This window comes from Amblyomma mixtum, chromosome 2 (genome assembly GCF_055824585.1).
Source record: "Amblyomma mixtum isolate Tamu chromosome 2, ASM5582458v1, whole genome shotgun sequence".
Taxonomy (NCBI): Eukaryota; Metazoa; Arthropoda; class Arachnida; order Ixodida; family Ixodidae; genus Amblyomma; species Amblyomma mixtum.
In genome coordinates this window covers 113,580,022-113,596,593 of record NC_143013.1, presented here as the reverse complement: position 1 = coordinate 113,596,593, position 16,572 = coordinate 113,580,022, and the positions used below count along the sequence as shown (strand labels likewise).

General features: G+C 46.4%; 1 protein-coding gene across 1 annotated transcript in view; it reads left to right on the top strand.

Moving 5' to 3' along the window:
* Positions 1–16,572, top strand: part of LOC149360625 (complement factor B-like) — a 205,803-nt gene that overhangs the window by 141,233 nt on the left and 47,998 nt on the right. The window contains exon 15 of the mRNA XM_089572417.1: positions 11,633–11,759. Coding sequence (XP_089428543.1) covers positions 11,633–11,759 — 127 coding nt within the window. The remainder of the gene's footprint in view (positions 1–11,632; positions 11,760–16,572) is intronic.

Sequence of the window (16,572 nt, the reverse complement as noted above, 5' to 3'; positions counted from 1 at the left end):
GCCGGCGACGCGACCAGCTGATCCAACTACCGTGTCCCCGCTCTGCCGCGAGACGCTGAAACACGGCACTAGAGGAATACGCGTGGTCCTTGGCAAATAAATTGTAAATTGGTTTTTTGAGGAAAGGAAATGGCGGAGTATCTGTCTCACATATATCAGCGGACACCTGAACCGCGCCGTAAGGGAAGGGAGGAAGGTGGGAGTGAAAGAAGAAAGAGAGAAAGAGGTGCCGTAGTGGAGGTCTCTGGAATAATTTCGACCCCCTTGGGATCTTTAACGTGCACTGACACCGCACAGCACACGGGCGCCTCTCGCGTTTCTCCTCCATCGAAACGCGGCTGCCGCGGTCGGGTTCGAATCCGGGTAGTCCAGCTCGGTAGACGAGCGCCTTACCACTGAGCCACCGCGGCGGGTGGCCCTTGGCAGCATTACTGCAAAAATGCGGCAATGGAGCATACCCCGGAGGTGTATATATGGAAATGTGGCATTGACTATGGGAAAGTTGAAGACGCGCGTAAGTGGCTGTCTCGGTTAGTGGACACCTCAATCACGCTTCAGGTAGGTGGCGGTGGTGCCCAGCGGCACATAACTGTGGTTTCGCAAAATATTTTGTGCTTAGCACTGCTAAATGGCCAGCCAGTTTTTTTAAGCATGAAATGCTTTTAGCTCCCGTTGTCGGTAGTGTGGTGGAGTGTGGTACTCCACTCATCCGGGCACTGAAACGAGAAGATCAGGGCACCATACGATATTTAACGAGACTCTCTAAGCCCTCCTACAGGACCGGCATGCAAGCGCCGGTAGCTTCGCGCAGAACGGGTGGTGGCGTTTCTCCCTTCGTGTACGGTGCGGTTCGGGTGTCCACCGAGATAGAGAATTACTGTGTAATTTCCTTTTCTCAAAAAGCCATTCAAAGGGCAAGGCATCGCACCGAACGGGTGGGGGCGTTTCGCTTCCTGTACGAGGCGGTTCGGGTGTCCTCCTAGATGACAGAGAATTACTGCGTAATTTCCTTCCCTCAAAAAGCCGTTCAAAGGGCAAGGCATCGCACCGAACGGATGGTGGCGTTTCGCTTCCCGTATGCAGCGGTTCGGGTGTCCACCTAGATGACAGAGAATTACTGCATAATTTCCTTTCCTCAAAAAGCCGTTCAAAAGGCAAGGCATCGCACCGAACGGGTGGTGGCGTTTCGCTTCCTGTACGCTGCGGTTCGGGTGTCCACCTAAATGACAGAGAATTACTGCGTAATTTCCTTTCCTCAAAAAGTCGTTCAAAGGGCAAGGCATCGCACCGAACGGGTGGTGGCGTTTCGCTTCCTGTACGCTGCGGTTCGGGTGTCCACCTAGATGACAGAAAATTACTGCGTAATTTCCTTTCCTCAAAAAGCGGTTCAAAGGGCAAGGCATCGCACCGAACGGGTGGTGGCGTTCCTCGCTTCCTGTGCACTGTGGTTCGGGTGTCCACCTAGACGACAGAGAATTACTGCTTAATTTCCTTTCCTCAAAAAGCGTCGCGTTCAAAGGGCAAGCCATTGCACTGAACGGGTGGTGGCGTTCCTCGCTTCCTGTACGCTGTGGTTAGGGTGTCCACCTAGACGACAATGAATTACTCCTTAATTTCCTTTCCTCACAATGCCGTTCAAAGGGCAAGGCATCGCACCGAACGGGTGGTGGCGTTTGGCTTCCTGTACGCTGCGGTTCGGGTGTCCACCTAGATGATAGAGAATTACTGCGTAATTTCCTTTCCTCAAAAAGCGTAGCGTTCAAAGGGCAAGGCATCGCGCCGAACGGGTGGTGGCGTTCCTCGCATCCTGTACACTTCCTGTACGCTGCGGTTCGGGTGTCCACGTAGATGACAGAGAATTACTGTGTAATTTCCTTTCCTCAAAAAGCCGTTCAAAGGGCAAGGCATCGCGCACCGAACGGGTGGTGGCGTTTCGCTTCCTGTACGCTGTGGTTCGGGTGTCCACCTAGATGACAGAGAATTACTGCGTAATTTCCTTTCCTCAAAAAGCGTCGCGTTCAAAGGGCAAGGAATCGGCAAGGCAACGCGTCGAACGCGTGGTGGAGTTCTTTGGACTGCCTGGCAGCGCTACAACACGCTGTCGCGTTCCACACCTAAAGGGAAAGCTTAAGCGTCATTAATTAGCAGTTATATAGTATTTATTCATTAATCAGTAATTAGTCACTGATTAGTTTGGTTTTGTTTGGTTTATGGGGTTTAATGTCCTAAAGCGACTAAGGCTATTAGAGACGGCGTAGTGGAGGGCTCCGGAAATTTCGACCATCTGGGGTTCCTTTACGTGCACTGACGTCGCACAGTACACGGGCCTCTAGAATTTCTCCTCCAAAGAAATTCAACCGCCATGGTCGGGATCGTAATTTGACATTACTTAGTCATCAATTATGTCTGACGTAATCCAGTGGTGACGCCACCAGTGTCACATAATCAAAGTGGTGCGTAGAACGATTTGGTGTTGTTGTTGTGACTGAGAGAAGGATGAAGAGGAAATTGCACGGGCCTGCTACTGGCTCGAACCAAGCCACCACCGCTGCCACGTGCAGATAGAGGAGAGTTAAAAGATCAGAGGAAAGAGAAAAAGGACAGAAAAGACGCGCGTCGCAGCAACAACTGCGTCCGCCGGAGCGACGCCTCTACGCACTTTAGACACTTTCGAACGCGCTGCATATACATTCTGGTCTGGCCTGCGTGTCGTCGTGTCCGCGTACGCTTCGTGTTATGCCCGTAAAGATTTCATGCTTACTCTACTCTCGGCTACGGGAGAGGCAGATACTTTTTTTTTTGCTCCATTGTGGGGGCTGTTCAGCCGGCCCGTTTCGTCTTTGTTGTAATAGTTTTTGTGAAAAATATAAGTTACGAAGGCTATTAGAGGAATGCTTCAATTGCAGCAAAGTAGAAGAGCCACCAAACGTCGTTGCGAGAGTTTTCGTATACCACAAATGTAAATTGAAAATGGGAGTAGCGACTTTCTACGCGTTGGTGGAGAGATTGAAGGACCATGTCACTGGAGTTAGCATAAGGCAGTTAGCATCTAAAAAGGAGTTTCTCGGACTGAAATTGGCTATGTAAGCACAAGGCATTATTTGCTCAAAAGCTTCTCAGTGCACTTGACTACCAGGCACATTGCAAGCGCTAAGAGATTTGTGTACGACAACGTATGTAACGGGATGCCTTACTACTGTATGAGCCTGCGGTCGCGGAGTACTTAGTCATGCACGCAGATTGGGGGTTTATGCAATGATTTCACTTCGGTTCCATTTAATTCAGCTTTTTTTGTTTGATTCGACTGCTAATATGCTTCGATTGCATTGCCAATATCATACAATAAAATCCTACCCCAGGGAATTGCTTCTCTGGCGCTCAGCTTTTACACTTGATCCTTTGAAACGCCAGGCTGCGATTTGTATCATATCTTTCAGTTATGTCTTTAGCCAGTGCAGAAACTGCACTTTTAGGCTCATACGAGGCTGGCACCATGGATGAGCGTTTAATGTGAAATTTCAAAATAGGCGCGCATCTGTTTATGCTAACCTCTGGAGCAGTCCTCTCCGGAGCAGTCTTATATTAGATGGAGCGCTGCTTCGATGTCGTAATAGTCGGCAATACGGTAGGCTGGCACACAGTGCGAGTCCATCGTCTACTGACACGTGTACTTACCTAGAACAGGCAGGGATGTAATACTTCAATCAATCAATACTTTATTCAACATCATCAATAATATTTATCGACTAGAAAGTATTATTGGTTCGTTAACGCAACTCATAGACGACACAAGAAAGTTACTTGGCGCCCCTGCAGGCAGGGTGGGATTCAGAGATTAAAGGGGGGGGGGGGGGGGGGCACATGAAATGAAGTCCTGAATTCCAGAACTGGCAAGAATTTCGCGAAGCAAGCGGACGCTGGGTTGGCCGAGTTTAAGTACTATAGGCTTCAGCGCAAGCAGGCAGGGTCAGAAAAAGGAAAACTCAAGCACGAATGCTGTCGAATGAAAAAAAAACAGTGGTTGTAAGTAGGCGCGATGTGCACAGTGAGTTTTGGAAGCTATGCACACGGCCTGGTGAGAGGAAAGCTGGCAACGTGGTAGCGGGGGTTCCTACTGCCGTGTGAGGTGTCTGCCTCACTCTGCCTACGATCTCTGCCTGCCCCAGTGTAGATAGAAATGGGCGGCCCCCGGGCGGTGAGAACGGTTGCTGTAGCAGATGCCCATTTCGGCAATTCTATGTTGGTCCACAGAGCTGGTATTTGAGCACTTTTCGCAGTTCCAAATAGTTCTATTTTTAGTGCCGTCATCAAGCGGAACTGCACAAAGGTCTCCCTAAAGAATGCACCCAATTTTAAACAAAGCAGCTAAACTTTTAAAAACAAGGGACGCAGCAACCAACTACAGATAAAAGCAATGAAAGCAGATAAAAGATAAATTTGATGTGTTCAAATGTTTAGCCGTTGTACCGTTACGGATAAAAGCGGTAGATGGGCTAAACGTTTGAACACATGGGTTTATGAAATTCAATGTGTCGGAATTTGGCACAGGAAGTTCATACATTCATTGAGCTTATCACTCATTTCCACCCGCAAAAAACGACACTGTTCCTCGCGAGTGGTCTATCTTGATTATCATCTTGGCGAACATAGACGCTATCTATTGCTGATACATGTTTACCCCGCTAAATTAGAGCGTAAGTTAGTTAAAAATACCAGTACAAAATCTAAAACTTGAGATACATTTTTATACTGTTAACATATTCTAAAACATTTTCACCTGCTCATAGTTTCAAAAATTTGTTCTTTGCTTTTTACTGTACGTGGCACTGCCACGGCAGCTTACCGAAGGCCACACTTTTGGGCTTGAAAGGTATAGGGAGTGTTCGCGTGATGTCACGGGTGGAGTGTCGTTATCCATGATACGGTTTCAGTACCACCGGTCGGAGTAGGAGGCGATAATTACTGCACGCTGCCTTTCGCTGTGCTTCCCAGACAACGAAATTGCGGCACCTGTGACGTCGGTGACTACTAACTATTGGAAGAGCGCCCTCCTGTCCAGGCGCACTTGCAACAAAGTAATGACATTTATGCTGCGTAGATGCGCATCTTGCGCCTTTGAACCAAAGATTCCGATTCCGAAAAGCCATTGCGGTGCATGTGTGAGAGCGTTAGATACTGCCATTTAGACGGTTAGAGAGGAGGAAGCCGAAAAATAAAACATATCAGCGAGTGCACTAAACAACGGAATCAGGCTCGGTTCGTCTTCAGGATGTGCGGGCTATGTGGCCTATTCAGATAAACGCCAAAATTCTTTTTTGCGCTGATTTAGCTGAATTGATATCATGGAAGTAATGAAGAACTCTCGTGTAAATCATAGTAGGAGTGCACTCCCTAATATAGCGCGACCCGTTTCTTCAATTCAAGGTTGATGCAATGTGAATTAAGTAAAGCTTTTTTTTTGAACTGGTGCATATTCTGGACAAAGAGAGGGTACTTGGAATGAAAGGCATTTCATATGTTGTACATCACGGTTTTTAAGCATGAAATGCTTTTAGCTCCCGTTGTCGGCAGTGTGGTGACGTCACGCCGAGACCGAGAGCCATCATCCGGGCACTGAAATCCAGTCATTCGGGCACTGTATTCCAGTCATCAGGGCATTGAATTCCAGTCATCCGGGCTCTGAATAAAAGGGAAGTTTATTCAACAGTGCAAACAAACAAAACATTGGAAACACACTCATGACTGAGGGCAAGACAAATGTATACAAAGTGGGTGGCCACCCAGAAACACCATGACCTTATTTTAACACACCGTACATATCACAAATTACAGCCTATAGTGCATAGAACGAACACTGGACAAAGAAGACGAGAACATCCGGGCACCGTACGAGACTTAACGAGATTTAACGAGACTCTCTAAGCCCTCCTACGCGACCCGGCATGCAAGCGCCGGTTGGTCTCCAAAGGAGTCACAAAAAATAACTGCAGCCAGTGCCTTCTCAATGTTTACCAAGATATCAGTCGATCTGTGCGTTTGATAATACACGGAATTATAATTTCCGATTTCTAATAACGCGTGCAAAAAGCACATAAATGCCACGATACACTTCGTTGTCATACGTGATCTCTTATGGGCTTCGCGCATCGAAGCAAAGCCGCGCAGGCGCACAGGGGCCCGGGGGAGAAGCGCTGCGTTCAAAGGGCAAGGCATCGCACCGAACGGGTGGTGGCGTTCCTCCCTTCCTTTACGGTGCGGTTCGGGTGTCCACCGAGATGACATTAGGCCCGTAAACATTTCGTGCTTACTCTACTCTCGGTTACGGGAGGGGGAGAGATTTTTTATGAAACAGAATCGGCAGTAGACAGCAGTTCTCCAAACAGTTGTGTGGCTGATGGGGTGGTGCTAACATAACTCTAGAAACTATATATGCGTCGATTTTTTTTTCAATGCGATTGTTTAAGAAAAGGCATGGAGTCCACGATCAGTGCATTAGAGCAGGTTGCTTACGATGTGACACATTGAATTCTAACGTTTTCCTGGTTTGCGATGGTGACAGCAAGAAATTATTTGGGCTACCTCAAACGCTCCGTCGCAGTTCTGTGTGGACCTGTTATCATCATTATCGTCCTGACTACGCCCATTAATAGACGAAGGCCTCCCCCATATCACTCATGTTAACCCCGTCCTGTGCCAACCGCGATTACTTTATCTCCGCAAACTTCAGAATCTCATCCGCCCATCTATCTTTCTGCCGCCCCCTGCTGCCTTTGCATTCTTTTCGAATCCAGTGGTTACCCTTAACAACCATCGTATTCTCTAGAGTAGCATGCTAGGCTCATAACCAGGCGGACCTCTCCTTTATTCTTTAAAGTCTCTCTCTCTATCTCATCGGTTTCTAGACTTCACAATGCATGGCCTGCCCAACCCCATTTCTTCTTAGTTTCGACTAGGGTGTTTCTAACCTGCTTTCGTTCCGTGACCTACTCTACTTACTTCCTGTCTCTTCCTGTTATACTTATCATTTTCATATCCATACCTCGATGCGTTGTCCTCAATTTTAATTGAGCCCTTGTCGTTATAGGCCCCTCGTTTCTGCCCCACATGCGCGGACCGGAAAGACATAGCTGTTAAAAGGTTTTCTCTTCAGGGATATTGGTAAACTGCTGTTCCTGATCTGTGAATAACTGCAAAATGAGCTCCACCTTATTTTATTAATATGAAAGCTTTTCTAAGATATGTCGGCGGGGTCGTGTCAGCAAAATGTGTCCGCAAAAGGTGTCCGCAGCAGTTGTGGCGTTCTCAGAAGAGGTAGCATCAAACGAGTGGTTGTAATCGAACGAGGATGGTGCGAGGATGCTGCGGAAAAAACTTTTTGTCGATAAGATGATTAGGTCATTAATTAGAGATAAAAGTTTTTAAAAACGTCCAAATCGCACGCACGTCGATATAATGAGTGGGCGGCAAAAAACTGTGGATGGTAAAAGAGTGTAAAAATAAGGCAAACGAGTCAACATAAAGTTTGAAATTAAATGATATTTTTTTGATGAGTTATAATTAATCGAACAAAAAGTTTTATTGACACAGAATAATTAGTTAATTAATTGCCAGCAAAAACCATTGGATGGTTGAATAGGCTGGGCAGAGATATAGTAAGTGGACGGGACAGTAATCAGGGCGGCAAATTTGAAAAACCAAAATGGTTGATTGATATAAAAGATAGTATAATCAGAGTAAATAAATCGATCTATAAGAAAATTATAAAATAATTACACCAATTCAGTAGTTAAATTAACAAACAAAAAACGGTAAAGAGAGGCACAGGGAGGCGACGACACCGCCGCACTACATGCCTTAAAGGACAACTGCAGCACTTTTTTGAGAATTTGACGATATTCAATGATTCAAATCTATATACACTGTAGGTAAAGCATGCCAAGTGTTCTTGCTCTAGCATTTAAAACAGTGACGTAAACGACGATTGACTTTTGCTCTTCTGCTGAGTGCACCAGAAGAGTGCAGAGAAATTGAGCGTGACGTCTTGGCAGGTATGATTTCAAATTACCGCTGTCGTCAGCCACACCATGGCCTCACTCGTTAGACGCTGCCGACTAACTCTCGGCAGGGTTTGCCTTCGGTGGCGTTGGTTTTTTCCTTCAAAGCAAGTATTTCTGCTTTGGAAATGTACCGATATCATCGATGACGTCATCATGCACCCATTACTTGGTGTTGGAGTTGTGCGGAGAAGCTTTAAGGGCGTCCGGATTTTTATCGGCGATTACTTCACTATTTGAAGTGCTAGCCCCAAAAGACTTCACATGCTTTACCTGCCAGTTTCACACATTCGAGCCTCTTAAGCTCGCTGATTTCTAAACCCTATGCAGTTTCCCTTTAAGTAGAGGCATTCCCTTACCACTTCGGGCGTCTCACGACAATTCGTGAAAATTCTGTGCCCTCCTTAGGCCGTAGATCATTGCTTTGGTCTCTACATAATAATCTTAAGACCAACCTTTCTGCTCGCTTGTCTAAATCATTGGCCATGCTTCTCGACTCATCCTCTGAGTGACATAGCAAGGAAATTTCATAAGCGAATCAAAGTTTAGAAAGGTATTCTCCATTAACTGTTTCCCCCAGTTGTTCCAAACTAGATCACGGAATACTCCATGTAAACATGCGGTGAATAGGATTGGAAAGATCTCTCTCTGCCCCTTGCTTATAGAAACGGGGTGGGTGGCGTATGGCAGGTTTTCTCAGATCGTGAATGGTAGATGACTAATATCGCTTAAGAGAAACGTATACAACAGGTGTTTCTTACCGGTACTCACCTAGGAGGCAAAAACGTGGAGGCTAATGAAAAGGACTCAGCTCAAGTGAACGAAACCAGCGAGCTATAGAAAGTAAAATGATAGGCATGACGTTATGGGTCTGCAAGTGGGCATAGTGGGTGAGGAAACATTCACTCAAAGTCAAAAGGAAAAAATGGGCTTGGAAAGGGCATGTAATCAGCTGGGAAGACAACCGCCGTCCTTAAGAGTAACGGAGTGGATTTCAACAAAAGGGAAAAGTAGCAAGTGGCCGTAGAAAGATAGGTGGGCGCATGAGATAAAGAATATTGCAGCGATATGGTGGCCGCAGCTGGTTAAGGGCAGGTTATATGGGGAGACATGGGCGAGGCCTTTTCGTACAGCGGGCTTAATCTGACTGATGAAGGTGATGATGATGAATTATGGAGGACTATGGTGTCAGCGCAGCCATTATAGACATGTTCCAGTGCTTCTACATTAGGCTTTTCTGTACCTCGATTCCGTATTGCTGCATGCCTATTGCTGTTTCGACTGAGTCAAACGTTTTCTTTTAATCGGTGGAGGGTACAGTTTTCGGCTATATAGGTTATCTAAAGGTTTTGGTTATACTCTGCGCTTTTGTGAAACACTGGTATACGGTGAAAACATAGACTATTGTCGAGCAGCCTTTGCGAAAGCCTGATTGCTCATTTGATTGGTGAAGCCTAAGGTTGTCCTGTTTCTACTTGTGATAACCTTATTATATACCTTGCAGGCAATGGAGAATAAGTAAGCCTCATGATCTGTAATTATACCTATCCTTTAAGCAGCTTTTATTGAGGATTAAAATGATTTAGCTTTCCTTTAGAATTCCTGTACGCTCCATGTCATAAATTATTCCGTAAAAAGCTGGCCTAGACTTCTATCGCAATCTCCCGATCTTCCTCCAAGAGACGTGCTGTTGCCTGATCCTTATCAGCTGCTTTACCCTTTTGCATTGCTAACAGAGGTTTCTACACTTCCTTTTTTGTTACTGGCGGAATTTCGCACTGCTTTGCCCAACTGCCTGGTGTATTAAACTGGTGCTCACCGTGGCTACTGCGCAGAGTTATGCAGAAGACCTCGGCACTTTACTACCGTAGACAATCTTTCAGCAACATTTTCCTCTTTGTATCTTAAAGCATATGCTTCATTTTTGCCTATTTCTAGTTTCCTTTTCATCACCTTTAGGCTACAATCGTTCTTTATAGCTATCTCCATTATCTACATAAGGGAGTGGCATTTCGACGGAGGCGAAATGCTGGAGGCCCATGTACGGCGCGATGTCATCGGACGTTGAAGGGCCCCAGGTGGTCTAAATTATCCGAAAGTCTCCACAACGGGGTCCCTTATAGCCTCGGTCGCTCCGAATGTTAAACCCCATGAACCTACTTATGTAAAGGAGGTTTGTCATTATTTAAGATATCTTGTGCTTCTTTATTAACTTTGATCGCTCTGATAGTTCTGTTCTTTCAGTACGTTAAACGATTTCACGTTTTCGCGTTTTTTAATCACACTTTTCGTCTCCTGAGGGAACTTGGCTGGACCCTGTTTAACGATCCTACCTCCCATGTTTACTGCGTACTCCGTAATAATAGCTTTGAGAGTAAGCTTCACTTTACGAACATTAAAGTTTTCTTCCTCACTTAAAGCCAAATGTCTCTTGTGAAGCAATATTTTAAATTCCTATCTTTTACCTCTCACCTCTAACTTGCCCCTTAACCTAGCGGAATGCAGTGTGGAATGCAGTGTCTTTCTCTCTGAAGCAGTTATTGAGCCTAACGATAAGAATGTCAGTGCGTCACCTTCGCTGGATGATGTTTTAAGTGGATGCCATTCGAACACGGTTTAATGGCGCGAAAAGGTGCCGAAATGCTGTATAGAATTTGACCGTTCACCGGATAATATCATGCTCAAGCATGACAATATACTTTGGAGCTCGCTCCTAGAGCGTGTAGACAGTTTTCTGTACATCGACCTATTTAACGTTTCCATTTGAGTTCGGCAATCAGTAACATATGATCACATTTCTCTCGCGTCTAATCACAGCTCAATTTCCTCATACATTTTGATAACCAAGTTATCTAGGCGAGGTGTGAAAGGACAATTTGAAGTGGCCACCTCAGTCACTTAATTTTGGTCATGTTGGGTTTCATAGGAATATTTCCGAATAAAGAAATAAGCATTAAAAATGGAATCCTTCTATTCATGGACAGGAGTTGCAATTTTTCTTCGGAAACTACATATGTATGGAGTGTGTACTGAAATTATTGAAGTGCGGCAACACATAGCACCGAGTACACTGATCTTGACTTAACTTTCAGATGTATTGTGAGAGTACATCACGTACCTTAATACCTGTACATAAAGACATTAGTTAACATGTGGAAATCGCCATTTCTCCATCATCTCGAGGAACTCACGCTGCGTAAGGCACGCTTATACATTGACATCATAAGACTGCACAGAGCATTCCTTTTAGTGTGAGAATGATCACGGTGATGCTATGTCTTTGCGTTTGAAATGAAGGCCTCGAGAATTAGAAAAATTGACGTTTTCGAAGGTCTTAAATCCTTTACACACTGCAGAGTTGATTCCAAACGAAAGTGAAAAGTCTAGAGTTCGTAATCATCGTCGTTTGTGAAGATGTGAATTGAAGAGACACAGATTTTTTTTTTCTGGTATTGCGCTATTTAGTATGTTTATTTGGCGAAGACCGAAAGTCAGAAAAATATATCCGTGATCATCGCAGTACCGGTTTCAATCAAGGGGATTCAAAAGATCTCTGTAATCTTTTCCTTCTGTTGCAGGTCGCTTGTGGCGGGACGATAATTGATAGGAAATGGGTCTTGACAGCTGCCCACTGCACGCACTCACACGAGAAGGAACTGGCCAAGCGTCGGAACTACAAGCCCGAAGAGTTGCAGTTGCTAGCAGGTAAGCGCCTACAGAGTCTGCCCAGGAAAAACTAACTGAAAAAATAATGGGCATTCTCCTGCGCATATTCACATTTACTTATGGACATCGATAATTTCCGGTAACGAGTACGCCTGTACGTTCGAACAAACTCTCCAAGAGGGAAAAAAATCGTCCTGAACATTATTAGAGGGTTGTTCTGCGGACTGCGGGAAGAGTTAACTTGAAATAATTAAGCCATATATAAAACAACAACAGTTATTTTTTATACGCTACTAAGGCGCAGGGTATGCGAAATGAGGTGCAAATGACGGGCGACAGATTGGAGGTCATCTATGATGTTTACAGCCTTACGTATACAAAAAAACGCCTAAACTCACGAGCGTGTAGTCCGAGAACTAAAGCGTTCACGCATAAATATTTTGCATTATTATGTCGCGCTAAAACAACAAATTATTTTGGAATTGAATCATTTATACCAAACGCGCTTCATTCGTGCGCATACTATGGCAGAGGTGTCTATCATACATCAAGTCTTGACCAGAATAATCGTTGATAACATCGGCTAAGCTAGATTCACAGATGTGGGCTTTGTCAGGGCACAGTAGATAACGTCGCCTGCCGGCGGAAATCCATGCCCTGCCCTCCAGGCGTAGCGGCGTGGGTGCACCAGTTCTGCCCCTGCCGTCGCTGCTAGTTTCATTTTGTTCAACTACCACATCCTTTTGTTCATGAATGGTGGTAGCCGCTGGCGAGTCTTCGTGGGGCAGGGCACGCTTGTGCTGGCCGAGCTAAAGCTCTCTTGGCCCCCGTGTGGTTGACATCCACATGATATACCAGCCGCGGGCGCCTAAAGGTGTGTGGTTATTTTGTGATGTCTCAACACTACACATTCGAGAGGGGTGGAGGTCTCCCACTTATGAATACCCCGTAAGGCTGGGAAACGACGCCCAATTATTTTCGCCTTTCCATGCCTTGAGAACAGGCTAGAAAAAAGAGAGGATTTTCTGATGTTCTGTCTTTTTCCAAGCCACCCCCCCCCCCCTACAATCACTCCAACTAGCACCTACGGCCCCTGCATCTACGGCCGCCCAGTGCGCCTATGCTTTCGCTGCTGCAAACTTGCTTTGGAAAATTTCCCCCTCTAATGCAGGCCGCCTGCTAGTGCATTCCGTTTTCATAACCTCCTGTGGTCATCACCACGTGACATCTGATGCAAGTGCTGAGAGCGGGTGTCCTTTTTACGCACTGTTCCTGCAAGTTCCTGGAAAGCCGTCCCTCACCTTAAACGGCAAACAGTGAATTTCTCTGCGACCGCCTTTAGCAGCCTTGCGACACCTGCAGCAGTCATCCGCCTTCAACCCTAAACCAAACCCACATTAAATGGTCACCTCTCATATTAGCCTGAAGAAAGGCTAGGCCAGTTTGAAGGCACACAATAGTTTAATAATTGGGCTAAACACACCAAGCACCGGCGAATTGTTTTGAACATGTTAGACAAGCCACGGATTCGGTACGAGAACTTCGAAGCTTCCCTTCCACTAGCGACTCATTAAAATGTTGTCTGAAAACATTAACGAGAGTAGCCTCCAGAGAAAGGCGCGGCTGTTAGTGTTCTGTTGCATCCGAAACCTTAACGAGTCATTTGTTTTAGAGGTCAGAGAAATGTGTGCGCAGGCTGCGAAGGAAAGGCCCCAAACGCATTCGTCTTCGTCATGTTCCCGCTCTGGGTGATGAGAACATGTTGGATGTTATACAGAACGTTGAGGAGTGATTTTATTCCGGATTGCATAGTCATGCGGCTTTTACTGTCAACAAATTCAAAGACCTTGACCGGAAGAACCTACTAGCGCAAGTGGATATTCCAAGCATTGTATGAGAGTGAGCCATCCGGAACGAATGCAAGCGGAGGTATTCTGAAAGATTCTCCAAGGCATTACCACGAATCTTTTTTGTGTTTGTTTGTTTGCTCATTCTTCAAAGCCGCCGGCATGCCGCTTTATCGCTTTCTTTATGATGCAAAACGCGACCAGTTTAACTCGAGTGATCGCACTCAGGCGGGGCCGATTGGACGCTGTTCCAGAATGTTGTAGTAGCTTTGCATGCTTTATCTCGAAAGTTCGCTATCAGCTTCTAACTGAGCACAGCCAATATGTTCTACGGCCGCCGAGTATGCCTGGTGCGACGCCGCCAGCGAGTCATTCTGTTCTTTGTAGGGCGCAATCAGCCCAAATGGAGAGTTTCGTTTTGAAGCCATTCTCGTTGTTTTCCTACTCATGATGCGACATCTGGTGGAGGTGTTGACCTGCCATCTTGAGATACCCCTCACAATGGAACCTGGTGTAGTCAACGCTCACCGTGCTTCGCCAGCCCTCTGAGCTACCGACTTTCCATGGAGAACCACCCGAAGATGCAGAAGCCTAGCTGGACGTGTACGACCATCTGATAGCACTGAACTTTTGGGACGACAGCGCCAACCTTCGAAACGTTTATTTTGCATTGGACGGCCCGGCCAGAACGTGGTTTCGAAACCATGAATGTTCCCTCACGATCTGGGCGAGCTTCAAGAAGCAGCTACTGGATACGTTCACTAGCGTCGCACGGAGCGAAAGAGCTGAAGTCCTGCTGCCGTCATGAATTCTACACCCAAACCAGACCGTGACTGCGGCATGTGGAAGAAATGAAATCTTTTCAGGCGCGCCAACCATGACATAAATGAAGAAAAGAAGCTTACCTTTGCCATGCGTGTCAAAAAAAGAGCAACTGTTCGGCGTCCTGATCCGGAATCCTCCGAAAATCATCGCTAAGTTCGTAGCGGAAGCTTCTACCATCGAAAAGGCCTTGATGCCCGGACACTGAATAATACCGACCACTTAAGTGCTTACGGCAAGCTCCCCTGATGATACCCCTGCAAGCAGTGATAGCCTGCGAGATCTAATACGCTAAACTGTCCTTGAAGAACTTCGCCGACTGCTGCCATCTCCAACACAGCAGCCGCAGCAGACTGAGGCGGCGTCAGTCAGGGGCATCATCTGTGAACAAGCACTGAATGCACTTTGCTCCCTCTCACCGCCGACCCAAACCGAAGCTGAAGCCATGAACAACGCCGCCGGGCTATGCAGTTCTGCGCCTCGACGAGACCCCAAGACCTCTTCGACGGGATCCAGCTCTGCAAGAACAACTCCCCCCTAACTCCCGCACTTCCGGCTTATGAGTGACGCAACGGCTCTAGCAAGTGCGACGAACGGAGTAATTCCGACAACCACCCACTGTGTTACCATTGTGGCCTCGCCGGGCACGTACGGGCACCCAAATCTTTAACTAGCGTGCGCGAGCGGCGACTTTTCCGCGCGTCAGCGCCATATGACGGGGCGAAGTTGGAAATAAGACGAGGCTAAGCGCATGCTCACAAAGCACGCTAGGTTGGGCCCGTCGTCTGCCAGGCTGTTCCTTCTTAAGTACGTCACCCCTTATTATCGCGTTTCGACGATCAGGCAGCGTGAGTAGACGAATGGTTTTTCTCACATTTTACGTTCCGAAGAACAGCGTTGTAGCAACCAAGCGAGGATATAAAACTGAAAGATAGGCCGAACTCTCCGAATCATGCGATAAGCCGGAGAACATATATCGTTCATGTGTTACTTCAATTTCAATTCAATTCAATTTATTCTCCAGTTATACACTGGAGCGTTCTCCAGGCTAAAAGGACCGACTGGGCCTTGACTGAGTCCCGGAGACGTTTACAGAGCAGCGACAGGCAGTACATACGGAGAAATACTATACAATACTAAAGTTAAACAGAGTATACACATATAAAAAGTACATACATATATACAAAGCACACAAAAGAGGGCACTTATACAGAGTTATATAACTAGAAAATGCAAGGAAGAAGGCAATTACAATTTACTAAAGTATTCGTGTAGCTTTTTACGCGAAAAGTTATTCATATCTTTATGGCGATTTAATATAACAGGTAGATTGTGCTTTATGGACTGCAATTTATAATCACTAGCTCAAACAGCTAGTGACGCGTAAGATTTTTTCATCTGCACGAAGGGCGCTTATCAACACTCTGCGTGCTTTAAGCTTCAGTGTGGCGACGAAACTAAAAGGCCGCTGTGAAACTTAAGTGAAGCTGCTCTGCAGCCGTGCTCGCAGCAGTACGGAACAGTTATCATGATACCACTCCGTGTATGTCGAGCGACAAGGCTCCGAATTATAGGAATGTCATTGGGCGGCTCATCCCAGAAGGAGATGCTAAAGCAACTGGAGTGGCTGGAGCTTCAGTGGGCAGAATCATACGTGCCTACTGGGACGAAGATGCCCCTCGCTACCTCACCAGGAAAGCAAAAGAAGACTTGCAGATTGTTGCTTGAGCTAGTGATAACCTTTTCATAACGATAATGACCCATGTTCTCCATTCATAATGATAAGGACCTATGTTCGGCTGATTTAGCGTGTTCAGCATATCTTTCAGTTTTATTTCTCTGCTTGGTTGCTACAACGCTGTTCTTCGGAACGTAAAATGCGAGCAAAACCATTGGCCTACTCACGCTGCCTGCTCGTCGAAACGCGATAAGAAGGGGTGACGTCCTTAAGAAGGAACAGCCTAGCAGACGACGGCCCCAGCTGAGCGGGCTTTGTGAGCATGCGCTTAGCCTCATCCTATTTCTAACTTCGCTCCGTCATATGGCGCTGACGAACAGAAAAGTCGCCGCTCGCGCACGCCACCTAAAGATGTGGGCGCCTGTACTTCGCCACTACCCGTAAAGACGCATCGGCGTGCGGTATTTCGCAATCGACGCCTCAAGACCGCTGCCTGGGCACCGAT